Here is a 19,398-nt window from a genome sequence, read left to right as displayed (position 1 = left end):
TTTAAGTCCGTAAAACGGGGCTTGGATTTACCATATTAAACCCATTGAATAAAAAAATAGATTAGGCCTGGTCCAAGCCTGACTGAATCCCATGATCAGCTCTGTAAACTACGTATCAGATCATTCAATATTTTTTGCTACAATAAAAAAATAGTAACTAATACAGTCGGGACAAATATTATATATCAAAGGGTAATTAATATTTTTATCTATGTGATTTGTTAAAAATTATGATATCCGTCTTTATGGTTTAAAAACTACGATTTTCGTTTCTATGATTTTGTAATCTATTTCTATTTTCGTTTTTATAATTTATTACTATCTTGGTTCTTGTGGTTCACAACTCTTTACTGTTTTAGTCCTTTATATTTAAAAGTAAAAAAGGTTAAGGACGAAAATAATAATAAATTACAAATTTTGTGGACAAAAATTATAAATTTTAAACTACAATGACAAAAATGAAAATTAACAAACCATAAGGACTAAAATCGAAACTATTTAAAATCGTAATTGTATATTACGTTCGTTTTCTACCTTTTTCCCATCCATCTCTTCCATTTTCTGTTGCTTTCTTCACTCTCCAAATTCACACTCTCCGCTAGATACACACGTAAGCGTCACTCTCGATCTTTATCTCTCGTCAAATTTACAGATCTGTTTTAAGCTCTTGTTACAGATCAAACGAGTATAATGTTGTATAGATCCATTGAATTTTGCAGAGCATTTTTTGATGTGTTTGCAATAGCAAGTTTATAATGCGATCGTGTTTCAATGGATTCTTTTTGTCGGCAGAAGTATACGAATTGTGCATTTATGTGAATTTGTTGCTCTCGTAGCGTTTTACTTACTTGACGGTTTTCTAGGGTTTTACAGTACAAGAGAAGTGGTTACTGATTGGAATAGGAGTGTAATTTGCCATTTTATGCTTGTTAGTCTCGTTTCTTGCCCGTTGGAAGATTAAGTGTACTATTTTCAGCTCACCACTATCAAAATCTGTAATTTGAGGAAGAAGAGATCTACGGGGTGTGTGCGGCTATAATAATTTTATCTTGCCATAGTTTTTAAGTTGTCGGCAGAAGTAAATTGTAGGAATTGTTGCTCCCTAGCATTTTCCGCACTAAGCATGTTTACTAGGTTTCTTACGGTGCAAGTAAATTACTTGGTGAGTGAATTAGGAGTGTAATATCTCATCTTATGCTCATTAGTTTCACCCCTTACCTATTGAGATTAGAAGCATGCAGTTGCTAGTGCGGAGCTACCTAATCTGAAATTTTAGGGTTACGAAATCGGTAATAGTCTATCTTATCTTTGTTGGTGTCAACATGTATCTGTTGCAAATCAAATACTTTTCTTAGCTAAGAAGCTGCCTAAATCTGAAATTTTACAAAGGAGAAATAAATGAGTTTTTATTTGTGTTTTGAAACTTACAGGGAAATCTTGTGTGTTTGCTATAGTAGTTTTTATCATGCCATCATGTTTCAATCAATTAATTTTACTGGCAGAAGTATATGAACTACTTATTGATAAAAATTGTTGCTCATAGCATTTTACTTGCTATAAGTTATCTCTAGGGTTTCAAGAAAAGTAGGCAGTGAGTTGTGAGCTCAGAGTTTAACCAATCATTCTAGGCTTACTGGTTTCACCCTTTGTCTGTTGGAAGTAGAAGTTTGCTGTCCTAGGTTCCTACCTCAAAGCCACCTAAGTATGCAATTTTAGATGGAAGAAATTGATGGGTTTTTCCCCCAATTTTTGCAAGCTTAATATCTAAAAGAAGTCTTCAACTTTTGTTTATAAGACCAACAAGGCAACAAACAATCTGACCACCAAACACCTTATATGCAATCTACATACCAGCCATTCCAAATAGAAAAGAGGTACTCTACATATGTAACTTGATATATTTTCTTTTTGTTGCAAATTGAAGTCTCTATTACTCCAACACTTGTTACAAAATAGACTAATGCAACTACATCTAATGAATCGTTCTGTAGGTGTTGAGTAAGCCAAGTCACCAAGTTAACTTCTTTTCTTAAATAGCCATTGTTTCCCATATAATTAAGTTGGGTAGTTCATGACTCTTTAGTCCTCATCAACGCACTAGTTCATACTTCTGTTTCAAGCTAAGAGGTGATGATTTGTTCTCTTTGATGTTTATTGCTCTACATCCATGTTATAATTTGGAACTTGTTCAGATAGATTTCAGTAGCAGTTATGTATTGTGTTTTCTTGGGGACCAATATTTATGTTCTTTTTAATTGTTTAATAAGTTCATTTTCAAGGTTGAGCATTATGATACCTGTAAGTGGTCATGGGCATATTGTTGAAAATGTAGGACTAGGGTCTTTTAATTTATTAAAGAAAATTCAAATATTTTGAATTTTGATGTGGTGGTTAGGGGCTGTAATTTGGGGAAAGGGTTTTGTACTGCAATGGGACATATTGTTGCTCGACTGTCATTCTCTCTCGTATCTTTTCTTTGCGGTGTGGTTTACACTGAAGTTACGCACACCTCAACTTGTCTCTATGCAGAGTTAGATGTCCAATGACGTGGAAAATGGGCAAAAAAGTTCAGTCCTCCCTTCTGCTGTCATCGAACCTGAATCAACATCAAAATGGCATAGTGCTTTTCTTCAGCAAGTTTCCGTATACGGTATAGCTGCCGGCTACTGCTTATCAGCCTCACTACTCTCCATCATCAATAAATGGGCTGTCATGAAATTCCCTTACCCCGGAGCCTTGACTGCTTTACAATATTTCACGAGTGCAGCTGGAGTCCTCCTTTTCGGATCCCTCAAGCTTCTAGAACATGACCGTTTAGATCTGATGACAATGTGGCGTTTCCTTCCGGCAGCAATTATATTCTATCTCTCCCTCTTCACAAATAGCGAGCTCCTCCTCCATGCAAACGTCGACACCTTTATCGTCTTCCGATCAGCCGTCCCAATTTTCGTTGCCATAGGAGAAACACTCTACCTCCACCAACCGTGGCCTTCACTGAAGACGTGGCTTTCACTTGCAACGATATTTGGTGGTAGCGTGCTCTATGTCATTACCGATTACCAGTTTACGTTCATGGCATATAGTTGGGCCGTGGCCTACTTAATAAGCATGTCGATAGATTTCGTTTACATAAAGCATGTGGTAATGACGATCGAGTTGAACACTTGGGGTCTCGTGCTGTACAATAATCTTGAAGCTCTACTACTTTTTCCGTTAGAGCTATTGATAATGGGAGAGCTGAAGAAGATCAAACACGAAATGCAAGATGAGTCGGATTGGTATTCCTTTGGGGTAATTTTGCCCGTGGGGTTATCTTGCTTGTTCGGTTTAGCGATTTCTTTCTTTGGATTCTCTTGTCGTAGGGCTATATCTGCTACTGGTTTCACCGTGCTCGGCATAGTGAACAAGCTGTTAACGGTGGTAATCAATTTGATGATTTGGGATAAACACTCGACGTTTATTGGGACAATCGGGCTTTTGATTTGTATGTTTGGTGGGGTCATGTACCAGCAATCCACTAGCAAGAAGCCAAAGCCTGCCAACATCAAAGAAGTAGAGGCAAAAGAAAACCAAGATGAGGAGCAACAAAAACTGCTTGAACTGCAAAATTTCACCGAAAGCAGCGAAAATGACAAGCAAGTTACAAGCTCAGAGGAGCAAAATAAGGGTATGTTTTAAAAAGTATTGTTTTATACATTCATTGCATCGGTGTATACTGGATAGTTGTTTCTTCAGTTAAAATGTCATAGAAGGTAGAAGATCCATTCTTTATCCAATCCATGAATGCCACGTGTCTTTTGGAAGATAACATATTGCTTATGCCTATAAAGATTTAGCAAATGCCAAGCATATATGAATGTTGTATCATTTGAATAGGGGCAGTGCTGTTTTTCTTGTATTATTCAACACTATTTCTGGGATTCAAATAATGGTACAGTAATGGGCTTTATATGCATATTCTTACATGCTTCCATACTACAGTTGTTACTTCAGTTAAAATGTTATAGAAGGTAGAAGATCCATTCTTTATCCAACCCATGAATGACACTGCTTATGCCCATAAAGCTTTAGCAAATGCCAAGCATATATGAATGTTTGTATCATTTGAATGGGGACAGTTCTGTGTTTCTTGTATGATTCGTACACTATTTATGGGCTTTATATTCTTACATGCTTCCATACTACAATTGTTACTTCACTTGCAAATCCATTCTTTATCCAACACATGAAGCACGTGTCTTTTGGAAGATAACATATTGCTTATGCCCATAAAGATTTAGCAAATACGAAGCATAAATGAGTATTTGTATCATTGCAATAGGAACAACGCTGTGTTTCTTGTAAAATTATACACTATTTTGGGATTTGAATACTGGTACAGTAATCTGATTTATAAACATATTCTTACATGCTTCCTTACTATAATTAGAAATGTACCAGATATTATTAAGCATGTATAGAATTGCACTACTTGAAATAAGCAAGTAACCTTGACCTCTTGGCAGGAGGTTCACTGTTGTCTTTTCCGGGTTGTGTTGTTTAATTTTAATAATATTATGCAAAAATGTGAAGCTTGAGTGTCTGATATTTGATGATCTTGCAAGTGAAAATATACCCAAAAACTAATTCTTGCATCTTCATTTATACCATTGCTCTTACTAGCTTTACATGTGCAGTAGGTGTTGTAGTATATGGTAGTGATGGAACGGATTTCATATCACAGCATAGTGCAGTAGGTATTATGTGTGCTGTTTATTTAGTTAGGATCTTTGCATTCTTTTATAATCATGTCCTAGAAAAACCATTGTTTCCCCTAATATGTGGCTTTGTATTATCTTCCTTTTTGTTTTATTTACCCTTTTCACAAGCGGGGGGGTCTTCTTGGAAACAACCTCTCAGTCTCTTGAGATAGAGGTAAAGTTCGTGTACATCCTACCCTTAAATCCTCAATTTGAGTGATATATACTGAGTTTGTTTGGAAGAAAGTTTCTGAACAGGAGAGGAACCTCCCTAACCCGTGACCAATTAGCTTGCGGGGTTAATCACAAAAATAGCCATTTTGGAGGAAGGGCCATCACAAAATAGCCAACTTTTCCGGGTTTGCTACAACATAGCCTCAGAGTTCGTGAAGGCATTGGTTGGTTCCCACTAGAAAAAGGGTTACTTGTCATCTTGCAAAATAAGAAATTTGCGAACTTTAAGAAGTACCGTTTGTACTTTTCCCAATAAAATAGTCAAGATTCGTAGATAAGCTCAAAACGTGCATCTCGCAAAAAAAGGGAACTCACAAAGCCATTTTGCAAACTTTGTGGCTATTTATAGCAAATATAAAACAGTTAGCTATTTTGTAATGGTCACTATTCACTAAAATGGCTATTTTACTGACCAACTCTTTTGACTTTAACTAACTTGTGGGGTTGTTAGTATCTTGGTGATGGTGGCTGAACTGCAGTGGGTGGTTATTATGATGGTGGCCATGTGGGTCAATGATTTAATGTTAACATTGTCCAGATAACTAATTTTTATAGTGGTAGTAGTTAGCAATCACAACTGGTGGCTGGTGGTGGTTGTTCAGGTTGGTATTTGGGATTTCCGTGGGTGTCTGGTCAGCTTGTGTGTACCTCGACTAATCTCAGGGACCGTGGAAAACGGCTAGGAAAATCTCCACCTTGCAGGACTCGAACCAGTGACCATAAGGAGAACCCCCAAAAGCCCAAGCCTTATTATCAGTTGAGCTAACTCCACAAGATTTGGTATTTGGGATGCGTATATCTTGCAATGGAGATTGTATCTTCATGTAGGTTTAGCAATTGGATAAAGGTATGACCTTTGTTATATATCCCCATTGAATAATGGCGGTGTTCTCTTGGTCATTCTGCATGCTTCAATGGGGTTCTTTACATTTTTATGATACGGGGTTATGATCAGACATCTTCCATGGCAGGCTCCTTTTTTCCCCCAAAGGTTTGAGATATAAGGGCAGTATAATGGAACTTGCAGCTTATACAGTCAGCTGTATATTACTTTATGATAGTAGCTTTATGATATAGAAAGTGCATATTCAATAAGCTTTTAGGGGAGTTTTTTTTTGCAGAAAGACCAAGTTTTTTTTTTCTTCCAAACGTGCCGCTTCCAATTAAAAACACGTTTTTCATTATGCAAGTATGAAACAACCTCCCAAATAAAACCTTCTCAATCTATTTAGACTACTTTATTCATACAAGATTTAATGGAATCCAATTGTAGATCCTACTAAAGCCCCTCAAATCTTGCAACCAAACATATCCTAAATTTTTTTAATGATTTGAGGTCAATGAGTAGAAAGTATATAGTAAATTGGGAATTGAAAGGCCTTATGAAACTTTGATTGTAAAATTTAATTAAGCATATAAATTGTTAATTATAAGAATATAAATATAATCAAGTCGGGCAGGTCTCTTAATTTGGGTTGTATTGTTTATGAACAACTCTAATATAAACTAAGGTTTTAAATGGCGTGAGGTGTGACATGACGACGAGATAAAACCTCAAACCTTATGAGCCATGTCGTTTTTCAAGTCGTTCCTAAGGCGGCATATATACACACATCCCAACCCTTATGTGCATTGGTGTTTTTAAATTTTATTTAAATTCATATAAAAGTTCCTAAGGCGGCATATATACACACATCCCAACCCTTATGTGCATTGGTGTTTTAAATAATATTTAAATTCATATAAAAATAATAAAATTAAAAAAGAAAGAAGAACCATTGATGCTATATATTTATAAAAATGAAATCAAAAATGGAAAATCAAGATTGAATTTCTTGAATCTCTACTCATTGTGTTTTTAAATTTTCTAAGAATTCGTGTTTGACTTTTCGTGTATGGGAATATGAGTATGTAACCTATTTAAGGTTTTAGTTTTTAAGTTTCCATTTTATGTTAAGTTGTAGGTACCTTATATCATCATCATTTATTCCTCAAGTTATACATTAAAATACCCTACACCTTATAAAATAACGCGTCGTAACATGTCATGCGTGCCATAACACGTTACAATGCAAGCCAAGTGTTAGAGTGGAGTCATAGGGATTAACATGGTAGCAAACCCAAGCCCTGACACCATAACGAGTTATTAGAACCATGATCTAAACGCATCATATTTGACGGCAAAGTTACCGTATCATAAGTTGTTTAAACCCTTGCACCTCCTTTCATTTTCATGCTCTGAAAACATTAACATTAAAGTGAAAAAAAGGTTAAAAACAATAATTATATACAAACTAGTTTTTCCCTCTAAATCTAATACTACAGCTACAACACATTTACGAGGTATMATCATCATCTCATATCGCAACATTGTGGTTTGCCGGTTTGCTGCAATTTGTTCCACAAGCAAATCATCTGTCTCGGAGACTGGTAATGTGCGGTTACATAATCTTCTACGCATCCGAACTGACAGAACTTAAAACTATGGACATACTTCACCTCTATAGACGATGACTTGTTGAATTTCTCCACCCACATACCCATGCTCACATCTTCCATCTTGAATAGCTGCTCAACACACAAACAACAAAATTATATATCAGACTAAACCAAACAAACCCAGTAAATCCCACACATAATGTGTCTCCAGCCCAAAAAGCGGAGAGGTTATTTCCATAAAAGACCACTAAATTATATACAAAGTGGGGTCCACTAAGATGTAGACAATCTTTCCTCCGCCTCATGGAGTAGAAAGGCTATTTTCGTAAGAGCCCACCCAGTAAATCACACATGGACTGAGGTCCACTAAGATGTAGACAACCTTTCCTCCATCCCAAAGAGTAGAGAGACTATTTTCATAGGACTCAGTAAATCCTACAAAGAGTGGGGTCTAGAGAAGGTAAAATGTAGGCGGTCTTTCCTCCACCCGAACTAGGAGAGAGGTTGTTTCCGTGAAAACCAGATCGGTTTTACGAAAAAGGCTTCCCCTAAGCTGAAATGTCAAATCTAGAGCAATAAACAACTTTGACTTGAACTTTCTAGCTCGAACAGATTCTCTATAATTTCTCTAAAATACTAAAAATGTAATTTTTTTTAAAAAGAATTACACTAAACTCCAGCACGTTATCTATTTCTTGGAAATTTCAATATGATTACATTATTAAAATATCCTATAAATTTATCATCCCAACAGACATTAAAAAAAAAATTACATTCAATCTCATTAGGGGGAAAGAATTAAAAAGTCATCTCTCCCCTCACATAATTTTTTTAAAGAATTCCCTCTCTTCCTTTTTCTGTTTTAGAGAATCTGTTGGAACACCAAAATATCCATTTTAGAGAATCTGTTGGAGATGATGTTATGAATGTCCTTTTTTAGACCAACAATTCCTGAATGTAGAGCAATGCGTGTTATAATTACTCGTAATTATGCATTGGAAGTTGTACATTGATATGGATTTAGGAATTTTGGTTCTGGAAAAGGGACTAGTCTTTCATTAAAGCAAAGCAAAGATCATATGGACATACTCTCAGCTGGTGTCTTTCAAACTTGGATACAACATACTCTGCAATGTTGGATGAGACAACATAACCAGGCCCATTTGCATAGGCTGGATATTGTTCTTCTGGCCACTCCTGAAAATACAAATTATGGTCAAATTTTCCCCTTTGTTGGAACAATCAAACGAACCCAGTATATCCCATCCAGAGCGACATCAAGGATTAGAAGGTGTGATGTATGCAAACCTGACCTCTACCCCAGAGAGTATAGCAACTCTTTCTAGGAAGATCCCCGACTTGCATAACCATGGAGATAGTAACCAAATGACCCCAGTATATCCGAATCAGGGTGGGGTCAGAAGAACAATTAGGGGCGGTTTGGTTGGTTTTTCATTAAATCCTATATGAATAAAGTTGTCTGGTGGATTAATCTGTCTATAAATTGGGAAGGTTTTTGTCTGGGAGGGGTTTTTCACAGATGGAAGGAACGTGGTTTTTAATTGAAATGACATGTTTGGAAAAAACTTAGCTTTCTGCATAAAGCTCTCCCTTAGAAGCTTACTGAATGAGCCACTACCAAACCGTCGTGTAAGTTGACTAAATAAGCGGCGAGTTCCATTAAGCTTATTAAGTTGCTAACAAACAAGCCCTTAGGGTGGGATCTGCGACAGTGAGGTGTGATGTACGCAGACCTGAACCTCTATCCCAAAGAGTAGAGCGGCTCTTTCCGTGAAAACCCCAGGCTTATGAAGCCATGGAGATGGTCTTTCCGAAAAATGCAAGAAAATGTTGTGTGTGTATATGTAGGGAGATTAAAGATTGAGTTCTACCTTATATGTAACTGCCCATTTACCCGTGCGTAACGGCTTGTGATAGTAATTCATGTTTCCGATGTATACGCTACCAGAATCTTCAACTTCCTTTACTTCTTTGAGTACGGAATCTACCCTAATAAACGTATCGTCATCCCCCTTCATAATATAGCTTGCGGCAACCATGCTGATCTGCAAAGAGTGCAAGCATCAAGCCCATTTTCAGTAAGTAAAAAAAGAAGACCAGGCTATGGGTGAGAAAATAGGCCCGATCAGCTTTTTCAAGCTTTTCCAGGGTTCTTAAAAAAAAACTTGGCCCAATCAGGCTCGGGTTTGCTAGGCCTGGGCTTTTTCGGGCTTCCTGCTAAAAACTATCCGAAACCAAAATTTGAATGGATTAATTCCATCACCTACCCCATACTCGCAGATTGCAACAGTCTTCAATACAACAAGATCATAAGCATCCATGTAAGGCACGATAACCATATCGCCAAAAAACTCGGCCTCTTTTATAAGCTGCAAATTTACCTCTTTCCTTCCATGCTGCAAAAAAGGGTACATTTACAACAGAAAAATTTCAGGAATCAAGAAAACCTGGCAAAACCAGCCCGGTATATCCCACCCGAAGGTGGGGTCCAAGAGTTAAGAGTTGGTTTGTTAGCAGCTTAATGAGCTTAAAGTAGACTCGCAACTTATTTGGTCAGCTATACATGATTGTTTGGTAGTGGCTTAATGATATAGAAAACAGCTTATTCAATAAGCTTCGAAGGGGGAGCTATATGCATAAAGCATAGTTTTTTTCTGAACCTGACCCTCTCAATTAAAAAACACGCTCCTTCCATCTATGAAAAAACATTCCCAAACAAAAACCTTCATAATCTATACAGACAGGTTAATCCACACAGACAGGTTTATCCATACAGGACTAGATGGAAGACCAACCAAACAGCCCCTTAGGTGACCCATCTTCTACCCCAAGGAGTAGAGCGGTTGTTTCCATGAGACCCAATTTTTTGAATTCTCAAAACTAGAAGTGAACTCGAGTTGCAAGTTCTTGGTCTTTGATTCCGTCATCTTACCAACGCTACAAAAAAACGAGCTACGACAGTTGATGATCTGATCAAGCGATGCTGCATCCACGACTTTCTTGCTGCCATTCGCTCGACAAAGTGATTGCCAGCCGAGAGAATGCCGATGAATAAGAAAACAGGTTTGTCACCAAGAAGAGGGGCCCGCCACCTGGTTGACATCTCCAAATGACCCACCGAAGCAAAATTTGGATTTGATGTAGGCAACGAAGCAGCAATTATTGAATGCACATCGACATCCCCTTTTACCGATAACCCAGTTGCATCTTCGAGAGTGAACCCCTATGAACATCACAAGAAATTAATTTGCAAAATTCAAGTTACTCCCTCCGTCCCAAAACAAGTGCATAGTTTCTGATTCTATCCTTAATTATGAGATGGAAATATTCATTACTCCATCTATTATTAAGGGTAAAATGGTCATTTAATTGATTAAAAAAATACATTGATTATACATTTTTAAAACCGTACGTCTTTCGTTACTACTTACGGTGCGATACGGGAAAGAAGTTATATGTCTTCCATCTACATTTACGTGATAACCTTCCAAGCCGGCATTAAGTGTTAAAACAAACAGTTTGTCTTCTACGAAAGGAAATGGCCAGTCAACTGTAACCTTCTTGGACCGTCCGATTAATCTGTTAAGCCACCAGAAGGCCTTTGATTCTTCTGATCGGTTATCGTCATCACGTATCCATTTCTCACATTTTACCTGCCCATCAACTTCATTTACATAATAGAATATTTAGGCTAAACGAAGTTTAAAATTATCGAACCAAAAAGAACGAAGTTAAGATTTACAACGTTCAAAGGTAAAACACCAAAAATCATGACAAAGAAATCTACAAGTTCGATGGTTTTAGCAAGCATTCCTTGTCTTTATAAGAGCTACACCAATAGACCACGACGGGAAACAACTGTTCTACCATTTGGGATAGTGGATCAATATGCCTACATCCCACACCCCTGACATTACTTTCGGGTGGGATACACTGGGTTTGTTTGGTTTGGTATGTTGTCATATGGCCAAATGGTAGGTAAGACCAGTTTAAATAATGTCGAAATCAAACCAAGACCATGGTGAAAAGCTATGAGATTTTTAGGTTTATAACCTTAAATGAGATTTTAATTAAATCTATAACCTTCTCATGAGTATAAAGCCATTTTTTCTTATACAAGGCAGGAGGTCATGAATTTAATCAAAAACTCATTTAAGGTCATATTCCTATGTAGTTTACTATGCGGATAAGATCATATCTGCACCCACTTCACTATCGAGGTTCTGGTTAAACGACCTTCTGTCAAGTTCTTTTTTAAACCCATGACCTTCTATCAAGTCTATCACTGGTCTTACCACAATCAAGGGCTGTTTGGTTGGTTTTCCATTAAGTTCTGTATGGATAAAGTTGTTTGTGTGGATTAATCTGTCTGTATAGATTAGGAAGTTTTTGTTTGGGAGGGTTTTTACATAAATGGAATTAGCATGTTTCTAAACTGCGAAGGACCGGTTTGGAAAAAAAAAAACTCGTCTTTTTGCACAAAGCTCCCCTAAAAGGTTACTGAATAAGCCATTTTCTATATCATTAAGCCAATATCAAAAAGTCATGTATAGCTGACCAAATAAACTATAAGTCATTAAGTTTGCTAACAAAAAAACCCTAATACACAAAGTACCTAGAAACTCGTCCGAATGTGATGGATTTATAAATTTTCTTATATTATATTCATAGCATAAAAGATCAATGAGCATAAAAGAATCCAATTTAAAAATTAAATATCGAAAAAAAGGGAAGAAACCAACTCACCAGTATCTTCATCAGGCCTTGATTTCCAACCTTCACACCTCAAAGCAGACCCCCATTGCATCCTATAACAAGTATTCTGCTCTATCACCGGTCTTCCACTCCAATCCCCTTTTAATCTCGGATTAAAATGCAGTATTCGCGGTGGCTCCTCCCCATCCACCGCCTTCAACCCTTGAAGATCAATCTTGAACTCCGATATCATCACACTCCCATCCCCCTCCTTCACCAATCGAATCTTTGGCTCCCTTTCCGAATGCCCCCATCTTGGTTTTCCGATCACAGTTATGTGCGAACCCAATGTTAATCCGCAGGGTATCTCCACCATAAAACCCTTTTCCTGAAACTCCTCGCCGGAAACCGCCACTGAGTTCGGGCAAGACTCGTTCTTTGACTCCGAACGAGTTGTTGTTATCGACTCAGTCTCAATCGAGGAATTACTGTTGAACTTAACTATCTCTTCCCATACCTTTTTCCCTAAAACAAATGCATATCTTGCCACTTTATGAAGCTCTAAGAATTCGTCTTTTTTGATTCCATCAAAAGCAACGTCATCGAAGATTAAACCAGAGAGTTTGTCGTCTACGTCGCGAGTTCTCCGGCGACTCACTGAAACACCGACTGAATCATCATCTTCGTCTTCTTCCTCTTTGCCAGCTTTGATGGGTTGAGGTAAAAGGGAAACGGCATATCCTTGTTCTTCCTCTGGGTAAACTAAACCGAACCCAGGTTTGAAAATAACAGGGATTTCTAAAGTCATGAAGAGAAGGTAAAGAACAGAGATGCCCATTAAGAGCTGTAATAGTCTGAGTCGACTCATTGACGATTGATGCAATTAGTCGAACACCTTATCTTCATTGCAAAGAAAAGTAGAAACCTCCCCGAATTAGAAGGGTTTTTGGAGATTAATTATGGAATTTGAAGAAGTGGGGTAGTAGTTGTTGTTGTTCACCAGAGATCGGTATAAACAAGGGAGAGAAAAAGCTTGGGATATCGCTTTTAATGGTGGAATTATTGGGAGAGAGTAAAGAGTGTACTGAAAAGGATGATTTGCTTCTTTGAATGGTTTGTTGTTGGTGGACAAACATTTGAACCCCAAATATGGTCTTCTTTGATTCTTCGAGGGTTCACGCGAAATGATGTCGTTTTGAGACACGAGATGCACTCTTTCCTCCTTCACTTCACGGACTTTTAGGATTAATCGATAACCGATACTTTCAAAGCGATCGTCTATTTATAAACTTCAATTTTAGTCCTTGAGGTTTAGCCAAAAGTTTAAAAATGGAACCTGAACTTTAATAAATGTAGAAATCATCCTTATGATTTTTAATTTGCTTTGAAAGTAAAACCTGATTACTAACTTTGAAGCGATGGTTATTTCGGTCTTTTCATCAAAATTTATTATCTTCTCTTTAAAAAGGAATATAAAATTTTATTTTAGCTTTTATATTAAAAAATAAATAAAAATATAAATCGAGAGAGAAATATTATAATAGAATAAAATACAAAATATTATGTTAATTCTTGAAGAGAAATTTGTATTAAAATATAATCAACTTTTACTTGATTCTTATTTTGGGAAACCAACATTTAAAATTATCATTTTTAATGGTCTGGATCATAAATTTTGTTTATTTAAGGGTTTGATTGACCTGTTGAATCGGTAACCAGTAATCTGATATGATGTGGCAAAGAAATAAATTCAAAAAAAAAATATTAGGTGAATATTATATTTCCATATCGTTATTGTTTATAAATAAATAACTTAAACCCTAAAACAAATCGTCGCCTCTATCATTCCCTCCTGCTCGGTTCTCTAAAGTCTAATCATCTCCATCTTGACCCTCTCATTCCCTCTATCACCGCCCCTAGCCCCGCTCACACCTCAACTTTCTCGTCGTTGCTGAGGTCTCCACCTCCGCTCACACCTCCGCTTTATAATCATAAAAATGATATGGAATTTTAGTTGGCAAAACACATGGGCCATGTCATAATTGGCAAGTAAACTGGTCAACCAGACATGTAAATAAATAAAATGTTTGATTTAGACCCTTAAATAACAATTATAAAAGTTGATTCGATTTTGATGCAACTTTTGTACTTAAAAAATTAAAGATTTTGATGGAAAAATTGAAACGTCTAACAGAAAATAAACGTAAGTTAATGATCAAAATACCACTTTCAAAACGAAATAAAAACTTTAAGGACCAAAATTGAAGTTTACTCTATAATACAGTCTAGTTAAGTATATTTTTGGTCAAAATGTAGAATAAATTTTTGGGGTTGTTTGTTTACCTCTTAATAATTCTATTAAGAGGCAGTTTCTGAATTGTTAAGAGGTTAATTTTGTTTGGTAAAAACAATATGTCTCTTAATGGTTCTAAAATTCTCTGAATGATTTTGTATCTTGGGTCTTCCTTAACCATTCAACGCCCTAATTTTTTGTAAACAATTACCAAACAATTATAATTCATTTTGCACTATATCATGAGATAATCTTAATCATTCTAATCACTAAATTATTCTGCATCAAACTATTCAGCAACTGCCAAACAACCCCGGTTGAAAATATATATTACCCGGAGTTGATCAAATTTTAGTTATTATCCCATTTTCATTCGTCGGAGTTGATCAAATTTTAGTAGAAATTTTAAATATATTACCTGCTTGGAAAAAATAAAAGTTATTTATAAACTGTAAATAAGTACAGTTTATATCAGATTGAATCAAAAGTAATCAAACTACTTATAATTATGAAAGATTTGATGATGAAAACAAGGAGCAACCTATTAAGGTCTCAACAGAGTTTCGTGCATTCATTCAACCAATTTTTATAAGTAGGAGTTTTTTTTGGAGTCATATCAAAGGGAATTAATAGTATATTAGACACGTCTTCCTCTTAAATTAAGCCATAAATTGTATATTAAAAATGTATCTGCTAAACTTTATGGTGATCCGGAATATTAGAAAGTAGAAGGAACATCAAACAAAAAATCGAAAAAGTATATCGAAATACAGAAAAATCGTAAAATTTCATCGAAAAGGTGAAATTCAGCTAAAAGCATATTAGGTGACTTTACGGGTCTTTACGACAAAAAAAAAAACGGATGAAAAAACATTTTCAATATGATATAATATATTTCGCTCGATTTTTGTTTATATATATATATATATATATTTTTTTTTTTTTGAATAAAAAGTATGCGATGTGAGGTTTTTTAATTTAAAGGATATTGTTGTAAACGTACATTTAATCAAATCCGTTAAATCAATTAATGTAATGATTGATGAAGATAATTTTCCTCTGAACCACACTATATATATACACATATATATAGGCAAATGATCGTGTCAAAAAAATAGTTAAGTTAAGAAGCGTGAGAAAAAAACTGGATCCTCGATCATCTTTAATCTCAAATCCACATGATTTGCGTTTGATACAGGGATTAATCAGGTGCATCTCATCCAAATGTGCATCCAAAGGTAAAGATTCATACTTACGCTTATCACCTTAACTCTATTTCTCGTCGAAACTCAACTTTATATGTGTGTGTGCGCGCACGCACATGCATGTGCACAAAGTGGTTTTTATGAAATTGATCCTTGAGGGAAAAAAACAAAAACAAATAAAGGGGATGATAACTCTGGTCGTTAAAGTGAGGGCCAACTCGTCACAAAACAATATACCACGAGTCCTTTTTTGTAATAATAAAATTTAGGGACCAATTAGTTTATCAGCTAGTTTTTGTCAAACGTATTTAGTTTGTCAATTAGCTTATTAGTCAGCAACTAGGTCTTTAACAAGTTTGTCAAAGACGGCTTTGATGACTAAATATTACTCTCTTTCTTTTTAATGATAAATTTAAGAGTTAATTACGGATTTAGGCGGTGTTTGTTTTTTAAGAGGTGTTGAAATCTGAAGTCATATTTCACTTCTGATTAATACGAGGTGATGCTGAAGTCTGAATCTAAATCAATAATACTGTTCGTTTTTTATCAATTGACAAACGTCTAAAGTTTGAAATCTGAATCAATAGTTTGTTTTTGTAAAATCATGTGCAAACATTTTGTAAAATTCTCTTGATTTATATAAAAATTTTTTTGCCGGAATTCATTTCAACAATTGCTTAACAGATAGAAACAGTAGAACCTTTTGTATACCTTTTAGACTTTTAATGCTATCGGGAATGCCGTTAGTGAGTTTGTTTATGGAAATATCATTACTTTTGATAGATGGTAGATCGTCGATAGAAGTTCTTGTTTCACATGAATCTTCTAAGCTAACCTATACATACAAAAATTATATATATATATATATAGAGAGAGAGAGAGAGAGAGATAGAGAAAAAAGGTGGGGGTGTGCATTTCACATGGGTGATGAAAAGACGGTGACGTTCCTACTGGAGAAAGAAACAATAGCCAAAGAGAATCAAAGAAAAAAGAAAATAAGATGAATTAAAATATTAGTTTACCTCTTATTTATTCAGATCCTATTAAGTGATAAGAGGTTCTGGAAAAAAAAACAATTTGAATTACAAACCATCTAAATAAATAAGACATAAATAATTATTAAGAGCTGAAAATGAAAAAACAACCATTGTTGAATAATGGTAATAGCATAGGATAAAACTATACTTGTTGACACATTATTTACCTTGTCTTTTTTCTTTTCTTTTTTGGGTTCAAGGAGCATTCCACCATTGATTGATATTAATTACATTCGTTAAATAACGGGTTGTTTACCAAACATTTATCCAGTAAATGTTTACCGGTAAAATATAACATTATTATTTACTTATCGGGTAAGATTTTTTAGTCCACCAAAATGACATCGTATGTAACAATTTACCCAGTAAACGCTTACCGTGATAAGAGTCGTCGCCCTCATTTACCGGGTAAGACTCTTGGTCCCTATCTCGCTCTTACCAAATAAGATTCTTGATCTTTACCATATTCATACAGTGAGATAATGTTAGTTGGTAAACACTTACCCAAATAAACGTTTGCTAAACGACACCTAAGTCAAAAAATATCTTCTACATTGATATCCTTGGAAACAGGTTCCATGTGATACATTGAGATTGCTAGTAAATCAACTTTTTCCCCAAAAAAAAAAGTATATTACAATGATTATCTTTTTATGAAACCAAGTATTATGATGTTAAATTATGTTTCAAATTTATAACAACTTTAAAAGATGTTTTTTTTGTAAATTACATAAAAGTTCAAATTATATCTCTTTTATTTCATAAATAATAAACTTTCATAAATATTTTAATAAAATATTTAATTTAATTATTTTTTCGAGAAATTTTAATCAACCAAGATATGTAAGGTTGATCAACTTTTTATTTTTATCTATATTATATGTAAAAGTTACATGCAAACCATCATCTAATGTAGATATTTTTTTTAACTAAGATATTTATATTTTGTTATATGAATCAAAAAAGTTTAACATTATATGCTTATAAAACCTCTTTATTGACTTATTCCGGTGTGGTATCGGTAATCAGTCATTTTAAGTGTTTGGATGGGGAAGAAAAAAAGTTGTTTATACCGGTGCCAAACCGGTAATAAGCAGTTTTTGATAAGTCAATCCCCCCATAACTTATCAAATTCAACTTATTAACGATTTACCTTTTTAACCATTTTCTAATACCCTTTACTTTTAACCCTTTTCACTTTTTTTACAAACCAGAAGATCGATCTCAGAAAGATACCATCAGATATATGAGAAGATCCATCAAAGACCACCAGAGGGATCGAAAAAAACTTCCGCCCGGTGGAAATGCTCGTAAATTTGGTCATGAATATGGGTTTCGTCGATTAAATATTGAAGTTTCTGAGATCGATCTTCTCATATATCTGATGGTATCTGTAATAATGCTATTTTTTGTCATTTTACATGTATAAGCAAAATTTGTCAAACACTGAAAAACAACTTATTAGCTTATTGCGTTTTGGTGCCGCCATAAGTTAATCCAGCCAATTTTTGTAAAACTTCGTGTTTAACACCACATAAGTTAATAACCACTTTTACAAAAAAAAAATTTGTTTTAAATAAGCAATCCCAAACACCCCCATAATAATAATAAAAAATAAAATTAAAATCTATCAATTAACATGTGGTTTAAACATCCTTATGTTCCTTAATCTCTCATTCTCTTTATGCCTTGCTATCTTCACTTCTTGTTTTCGATTAACATTTAGTAGATGTAATACAGAAAATATCATGCTATACCGATTTTCTGTAATACATAAAATATCATGCTATATCGGTTTTTATTTTATAAAATAGTCAAACGATATAAAAGTTCATCTATGGATTTAAACAATAAAGCCTTTTCCTCAGAGCCTCAGAGGTCACTGGGTTGAGTCTTGCAAGGCCAATGTTGATTTAACCATTTACCGTTTTAACCATTTCATGTGATGCGGTGAATCCAAATATAAATCATGTAATTCTTACAAACAATAATTTATTATATTAGAAAATAATTGAGATATTTATGATAATTATCATGATTCGTTAATTATGATTGAGATATATATGGAAAATGGTAAGATTCATTAATCATAGGCATGACTTAAGATTAGAAAACACAATGGAATCAGATATTTATTATACTAAATGAACGATTCAGATTGGTTTGTAGTTTGTTAAACTATGTAGCTCGTAAATGAAACCTCCACTTCATGTGATTTGGTACAAATGTAGAATATCTAGAGCATCTTCAACACATTCTTTAAAATGGAAACAATAGAGATTTTGGATATTTTTTGGCATTTTTTTTCGAACAGATTCTCCAAAACTTTTTCATTAAAATGAAGAAAGTAGGAGAAAGAATATAAAAATCTCCAAATTTGAAGAACACCCTAAAAATAATTACAATAAAAGAGAAATATTGTTTAATACTAGAAGGGTACTCGCGCAATGTATCGAGATATATCTTGATTTTAATGTTCTATTTTATTCTTTATCTCTGTCAATGTTATAATACGATTTTATGTGTTTTTAAGAAAGCAATAATGATTTTATTTTTGGATAAAATATAATTTTGAAGATGTCATAAAAGTTTGAAAAAATATATATCAATGTTAATATCAATTCAACTATTTAAAAGTTCTATTTTTTATGTAATTTCTTTAATTTATTTTTTTATTATAATTTAATTTAAATTTAATAATGAAATAATTTATTTTTGGTTTAATAATATAACAT

The 19,398-nt window shown here is 34.5% G+C and overlaps 2 protein-coding genes across 4 annotated transcripts; one reads left to right on the top strand and one right to left on the bottom strand.

The window, feature by feature from the left end:
* The first annotated feature begins 547 nt into the window (after window positions 1–547).
* LOC112525859 (GDP-mannose transporter GONST3) lies at window positions 548–3,975 on the top strand. 2 transcript variants are annotated; one of them, XM_025136154.1, is made up of 3 exons: window positions 548–610; window positions 2,530–2,650; window positions 2,768–3,975. In XM_025136154.1, exons 2-3 carry the CDS (start codon window positions 2,536–2,538, stop codon window positions 3,676–3,678), a joined length of 1,026 nt encoding a protein of 341 aa, XP_024991922.1. In that variant the 5' UTR covers window positions 548–610; window positions 2,530–2,535; the 3' UTR covers window positions 3,679–3,975. The 2 variants fall into 2 exon arrangements, with proteins under 2 accessions (XP_024991922.1, XP_024991921.1); XM_025136153.1 differs by having other exon boundaries at window positions 2,530–3,975.
* A 2,943-nt stretch (window positions 3,976–6,918) lies between these two features.
* Window positions 6,919–13,336, bottom strand: LOC112525855 (hydroxyproline O-galactosyltransferase GALT6-like). 2 transcript variants are annotated; one of them, XM_025136146.1, is made up of 7 exons: window positions 12,180–13,336; window positions 10,865–11,097; window positions 10,366–10,656; window positions 9,701–9,829; window positions 9,305–9,478; window positions 8,502–8,609; window positions 6,923–7,541 (listed from the first exon to the last, which is right to left on the bottom strand). In XM_025136146.1, the coding sequence occupies exons 1-7, from the start codon at window positions 12,994–12,996 to the stop codon at window positions 7,326–7,328; spliced, it is 1,968 nt and encodes a 655-aa protein (XP_024991914.1). In that variant the 5' UTR covers window positions 12,997–13,336; the 3' UTR covers window positions 6,923–7,325. The 2 variants fall into 2 exon arrangements, with proteins under 2 accessions (XP_024991915.1, XP_024991914.1); XM_025136147.1 differs by lacking the exons at window positions 9,305–9,478; window positions 9,701–9,829 and having other exon boundaries at window positions 6,919–7,541.
* Window positions 13,337–19,398: the final 6,062 nt, after the last annotated feature.

Source organism: Cynara cardunculus, assembly GCF_001531365.2.
Source record: "Cynara cardunculus var. scolymus isolate 2C chromosome LG 13, CcrdV1, whole genome shotgun sequence".
Lineage (NCBI taxonomy): Eukaryota > Viridiplantae > Streptophyta > Magnoliopsida > Asterales > Asteraceae > Cynara > Cynara cardunculus.
This window is presented reverse-complemented; position numbering and strand designations above follow the sequence as displayed.